Genomic DNA, 6,000 nt, shown 5'->3' with positions numbered 1-6,000 from the left:
ACGAGTAATGTAGAATAAAACAAACAAATTGAGTGAAGTAACGATATATTTTCTGGACCCACTGCAAGGGATTCTCTCCATACTATATGTTGGTGTCAGTATTCGACGACGGCTTGGCAGATCAACATTAACTTGATCCAATGCCCCCAATTGAAGCCTGAGCCATTATTAAGGCCGGGGACGAGGACGTTATGTACGTACCAAGGACAACAAGTACGTACCGATGCCATTTTGAGCTACATGCAGCCATGTCCCCGGCATGATTGGCCAGCTCACGCTCCTAGATGTTCCTGGTAGTGTGTATATGCTGCCAGAGAGGGCAACATAAGCCTATTCGTGTCCTTGCCTCACGACCCCAGATGACCGAAAGTATCAGCGTGTCCCTGATGCCTGCTTGCAGATCTGAACGAACTCGTGCGTGTAGACAATGTTCGGCACGAGTTCGCGCGTTTCGATAGAATCAAACGCCGAGAAGATCGCACAGTCTGTCGTGTTGCTTATTGATCACTGTGCCACTGAGAACGGCGATGCCTGCTCCCGGCCCAGGTCGATCGACGCTGAACTCCCCTGGCCCCCACGAAAGGCGGAAGATCAAACAGGACACCAGGCTGAGAGTGGTTCGGGGATTTGCTTACTCGAGATCAAGCGCGACATGGCCCAGCTCCTCTCGCGGTTAATCGTCCCATGTGAAGGCACCAGGTCTCAGTTCATGAGCATGCCTTTGACGCACCCACAAGCGGCAAGCAACATCCCTTTGACGGGATTACTGCGGCAATGAGGCTCAAAAGAGTACTGTTTGGTAGAATCTGGACGGTCGCTCCCGAGCCGTGACGAGCAATCATTTCGTTACTGCCTTTAGAGGTGACGAGACGACGGCTCTGCAGGGCATAGCACATGGCTTTGCTGGTGTCCCATCTTCGTCGGCCTGTCACTTGAAACCATTGTGAGCACCCACTTTGATCTGTGTATTCCGCGTCCAGTTAAAAGAGAATTATCCTTCGCGTCAACGCCATTGCGGAACAACGTGCATCATGACTGAGCACCAGGAATTCCACGGATAATGTATAACTCCCATTAAGCCCAACGAAGAAGGCAATCTCTTGTACATGTATCATTATTTTTCTGTCTCATGTCATCGTTCATTCCATATGTCATCTATCTCTTTGACATAAGATGGTATCGTGCTTTCATTTTCACTTCGCAGCCTCCCATTCGTTATACTCAACGATGCACTAGTTAATAAACGTTCAACCTCCTCCTGATCTGGTCATCCAAAAACTCAATACCATCATCCCTCCTGCAAGCCCGCCGGAAAGTCTCCCTCATCTTGGGGCTCGCCATCTGGCACACCGTGGTCGCCTCTATGAGCAGCGGCTTCTGATAGAAGTCCCGGGCGACCGACCGGCGCTCCGAGCCCGCGACTGTATGGGCCTTGACGTCTGCTAGCAGCTCTGGGTACACAACGTCCAGGAAGCACTCGTCGCAGACCGTCATCTCCGGGACCGAGGCCATGCTGTACCACCTGGTATTACGGTGTGGCTCGTCGCGGGGGCATTCCTTCACCTCGGCCCAGAAGTTGATGTTGTCGGCAAGGCGCTGGATACTCGGGGCTGACTTGGTGGCTATCGCGTCATCGTGGCACTTTTCGAAGACGTCAAAGTAGGTCAGGAAGCGATTGCGGTTCGGCGTGAAGTGCAGGCTGCACCTGCCGGGTTTGGGCTCTGCCTGCCGGTCCTTAGGGACGAACACGCCGATCAGACTCGGAAACAGCATCTCGACCGCCTTCGCACAGGGGCTGCAAACTCGGAAGTCCTGGATGCAGTGTCTTGTGTCTGGGTCGGTGATGGAGTACCACATCCGCGTGACTTTCGTGTTTCCGTAGCATGGGACCTTCTCCTTCGACAGAACATCCGCAACGCCCCGGATGAGTCGCAGGTCGGTCCGCCGGTATTTGCGTGTCATCAGCCAAGCGATCCGGTACCACGGTGACGTCCCTAGATCGCACGAAACCTCCCTCTCCCTGTAGCGGTACGGTGCCTGCACGAACAAGTCGCGGAATTCAGTGGGATAAAAGACCTGCTCATAGCAGGAGAGGCAGATGGTGAAATTGTCGCATCTTGGCAGCGTGAGCCAGTTTGTATATCCGGCACGCGGTCTTTTCATCGGGCAGTCCGGCAGGCCGGGGTTGGCGCCTGCGTTGACGTCCTCGGAGAAGCGACGGTACGACACAACGGATGGGGTTTGATCTACGTTGCTCGCGCTATGTCGAGGAGTTATGTGGCTTTGATCAGGGACAAATGGCTCCGGCTGCCAGTAATCTTTCGGGTCATGGATTGCGTCCAAGGAGCCCTGACGTGAGTAAGCTGGGGATGGCGGCATTGTTTGTCTTTTCCGGTCATCCATCATCATTGCTACTGGTATGGCGACGGGGACGGACGTCAACGTATTTCCTGACTTGCTGACACTCGCATTGGACCTGACACTTGGAGTCCGGGAGGAGGCTCTGGGCCGATTACCAGAGTTACCGACTGTCAGTCGCGAACGAGTTCGAGGTGAAGAATCTCCCGAGGACATCGGCGAAACGGGCCTCTCAGTTTCATTTCTCGATTTGGTTCTAGTAGTGCTGAACGACGCAGTTGAGGTCCGAGGATTGTCCTGGTAGTCGTAGTCGGGCAGGTATGCTTGAGACGATTTGGGTGATGGCAAAGGCGAAGGAGGTCGCGACTTCGACTTGGAGACTGGACCTGGTCCAGGACTCAGCAAATTCGGACGATCACCCTGGATGACCATTGACTTTCTGCGGTCGTGGTGCGTGCGAGACCTCCTATTATCTCGATCTTCGTCACTTGAAAGCCCATGGCCATCATCCCGAGACATAGACGGGCGGTTGTTGTAACTTGATTTTCGCCGATTCAACTTTGGCTGCTGCTGCGAATGGGACCTCGTCGGAGAAAGCTCTCTGCGGGTCGATCTCGGCGGCAATTGACGCTGGTCCAGCGTTGGGGATGGTGGGCCACTCCTCCTCGTGCGGCCAGACAGCTCGGGTTTGTGAGAGCTGTTCCGCTCTGCGTTCCTCCTTGATTCCCTCGGAACATCCATAGCAGAATGAGTGCGCCTTTGGGCTGCCATGGTAGCCGAGAGAGGCGATTTTGCGTAACCATCGAGCCCCTTCCGATCCGCTGAATTAGGCTTCAGCCCGCTAGCTGAGGCTCGAGGACTCGTGCCTTCAGAACCCGAGTTGAAATTCCAGTACGCCCTATCACGACCCTTGGTGCTGTGCTGGATGACTGGCGATAAAAAGGCATCCACGACAGGCCGTGCCGATTCTGGGTGGGGGCTGAAATAGTCCTGATTTTCTTTGGGCTTCTGATTGACGCAGGTTGCCGACCGGGCTCTCTGCAAGTGCGACGGTGTCTTGGGACGCGGAGGGGGAACGTCTGTCTCTAATCGGGGCAAGTCGACTCTTGATCTGCGCCTCTGAATTTCTGGCTGACCCGCTTCATCTGCCTTTCGGTCGAGTTGAATCTTGGTGTTGGCTGGATACTCCGTCCGCGGGGTCGAGACCGGCCTCTCTTCAGCCGGAGTATCGGAGAGACAACCATCGTCTGTCTCAGACGGTGTGACGAGCACATATCGCCGCTCCGAGTTGAATTCAGGGACGGGAAGGATGATGGGATTTTGTTCGATATCACCCCTGCACTTTGGCTCCTCGTCACTTGCACCGACAACTGGACTGCCCTCTTCCTTGGCGACCGACGCAGCCTCATCTTCAACGCTGGGAGGTGGAGGAAAGGGACCTCGCCGGACCAAGAAGCTGGGAGTTCTGGGCGTCCATGGGCCTTTTTGGTTCAGAGGCTCTAGTTTGGAGGACTGGTTCGCTCGGACCGGGTTAGACCTAAGCAGGAGAAGCCCCAGCTGTTAGTACTCGTAGCAGCCAAGATCCCGGTTGACAGCTCAACGGCGAGATGGATACACTTACAACCTGGGCGTTTTAGCCCTTTGGGTAGTCCAATGCCCTGTAGTCAGCAAGGTTTCGACATCTGTACTTCCGACCATGCTGAACGATCGCGGGAATTGGGTGTTGATGTCGCGAGGATGTCAATTCAGGTGAACATCGTAGGAGAGGAGGGGTAAGCGGCGGCCTGGTGGACACCAAGACGGGGTTGGCCTGGCTTGGCGACTCTGAGGCTGCTCCTACAGGGCTCAAAGGAGGAGGAGGATTTGGGGGACCAGCTCTCGCTCAGAGCAAAGCGGCAGAAGATTGAGTGCAGAATGTTGTTGACCTGTCTTGAAACTATGGGGGTCGGTGTGTCGAGTTGTGTTGTATTGTGTTGTGGGGGGCAGGGACAGAAAGGTCGTCAGAGGATTAAGTTTGATAGGCGCTGACGATCTGTGTCAAGGATGGGACGAGTAGAGAGGCACAACACCGCCAGTTGGAAGTCCGGGGTAAGCGTTGAGGAAAGGCGATCCGACTGGGGCAACCACCAGTGGGGTCCTCTGGGGCTTTTTGAAGCAGATCGAGCGGGCTTGGAAGAGGCACAGGCTGGCTGTGCTGTGCTATGCTAAGCAATGCTATTCAATGCCGAGACGGAGAGAAGAGGAGGAGAAAGAGATAGAGGGCCTGTGTTGTTTTTGGGCAGCAACGTTCGGATGTAAATACCATCGGTATGGTACCACAGAACTGGAAGAGGCACACAGGACGAAGAACAATTATTAAATGGGCTGATGAAACGGAAGGCGGTAGGAACAGCAAAGAGGAGGCAAGAAGAGGAGGTACGTATTTGATCTTCCCTCATGAGGGTACGAGTCCTCCCGTTTTTGGCGCTCCTGCTGCTTCTCACTCCATGTCTCCCTCTGCCCATCTCGTTCTCGTTCTTCCTCTCTTTTGCTCCTCCGCCTCAGTCTGCCCTTGTAGCTCCCCGTTCACTGTATGTGTGACATCAATTTCTCCACTTAAAGCTAGCAGCTTGCATCCCACCACTGCAGGCTCAGCCGATCAGATGTGCGATTCATCGAAACGGGCTCGAGCTCGGCCTCTGCGTTGCCTGCAGAGCAAACTCATCTCTGCTCGTCTAACCCACAATTTGCCCTCCTGTCTGTCTCAATTTTTTTTGTTTAACACACACCAAAGGTATGCCCAGCAATGCCTCCTCCCATCACTGAGTCACCTTGCAGTCAATGTACAATGATGGCATGCAGTACGTGTCTACCTCGTGCGGAAACGGTCACGGCGAGTCAGATGCGACCTTCAACCAGGCGGCCAGTCAGCCTGCGAGATGGCCAGTTGGGCTACAAGACCTGCAGCGCCGCCTCCATCGGTTCCTGATCCGCACGCATTCAGACAGAAATGGAATGACAGTGAGGATCTCGAAGGTGGTGGAGGGGCAGAGGGGTCAGTGAGAGGCAGAGAGGCCGGCACATCATGGTGGGAGGGGCTAGAGACAGGGGCATCTCTCTCCAATGCAACCCTGGCTCGAGCTTGGGAACCTTCGAGAGGGGCATGGCGGGGCCAAATCGACGCCCACCATGCACCATGCAAGCCCAACTTTTCTGGAACCAGAATGCTCATCAGGCCAATCAGTCGCCCCTGCCGCCCTGTCTCACGATGCTGTCCCAAAAGAACGTCGCTGGCTGGGGACTGACTGGCACTGACTGGCTGTCGCTCCCGGATCGAGGGAGCGGATCCGTGCTCGCCACCACATTGGGACGCCAGCAATCTAATCTGGCATTGGCATTGTTGGCAATGTCGACTTGGACGCGACGGTGGCGATAGCCTCAACGCGACAACAGAGCAGAGGACACCGACTTTTTCCATGCAGTGCTATGCAGTGCCATGCAGTGCCATGCAATGGCTGCGTCGATGTAGCCCACCACTCCACCCCTCCATCCCGTCTCCCACCTGGCCCATGGCCCAAGAAGACCCAAGGATCAGCCACGACCAATCTGCTTGCCTGCCTACTGCCTGCTGACCACGCCTCCAAATCCAGCTTGCTCCGCGCC

The 6,000-nt window shown here is 55.2% G+C and overlaps 2 protein-coding genes across 2 annotated transcripts; one reads left to right on the top strand and one right to left on the bottom strand.

The window, feature by feature from the left end:
- Window positions 1–427: 427 nt before the first annotated feature.
- On the top strand, window positions 428–778 carry J7T55_002023 (uncharacterized protein; the record flags this gene model as incomplete). Its single annotated transcript, XM_053142947.1, has 1 exon — window positions 428–778. One exon carries the CDS (start codon window positions 428–430, stop codon window positions 776–778), a length of 351 nt encoding a protein of 116 aa, XP_052994475.1.
- Window positions 779–1,236: 458 nt separating this feature from the next.
- On the bottom strand, window positions 1,237–4,056 carry J7T55_002022 (uncharacterized protein; the record flags this gene model as incomplete). The annotated part of the gene is made up of 2 exons (XM_053142946.1): window positions 1,237–3,895; window positions 3,980–4,056. The coding sequence occupies 2 exons, from the start codon at window positions 4,054–4,056 to the stop codon at window positions 1,237–1,239; spliced, it is 2,736 nt and encodes a 911-aa protein (XP_052994474.1).
- Between the last annotated feature and the right edge of the window lie 1,944 nt (window positions 4,057–6,000).

Source organism: Diaporthe amygdali (genome assembly GCF_026229845.1).
Source record: "Diaporthe amygdali strain CAA958 chromosome Unknown NODE_12_length_1037015_cov_66_201586, whole genome shotgun sequence".
In the NCBI taxonomy this organism is placed as follows: Eukaryota; Fungi; Ascomycota; class Sordariomycetes; order Diaporthales; family Diaporthaceae; genus Diaporthe; species Diaporthe amygdali.
The sequence above is the reverse complement of the archived record's forward strand: the minus strand, read 5'-3'. Positions and strand labels throughout refer to the sequence as shown.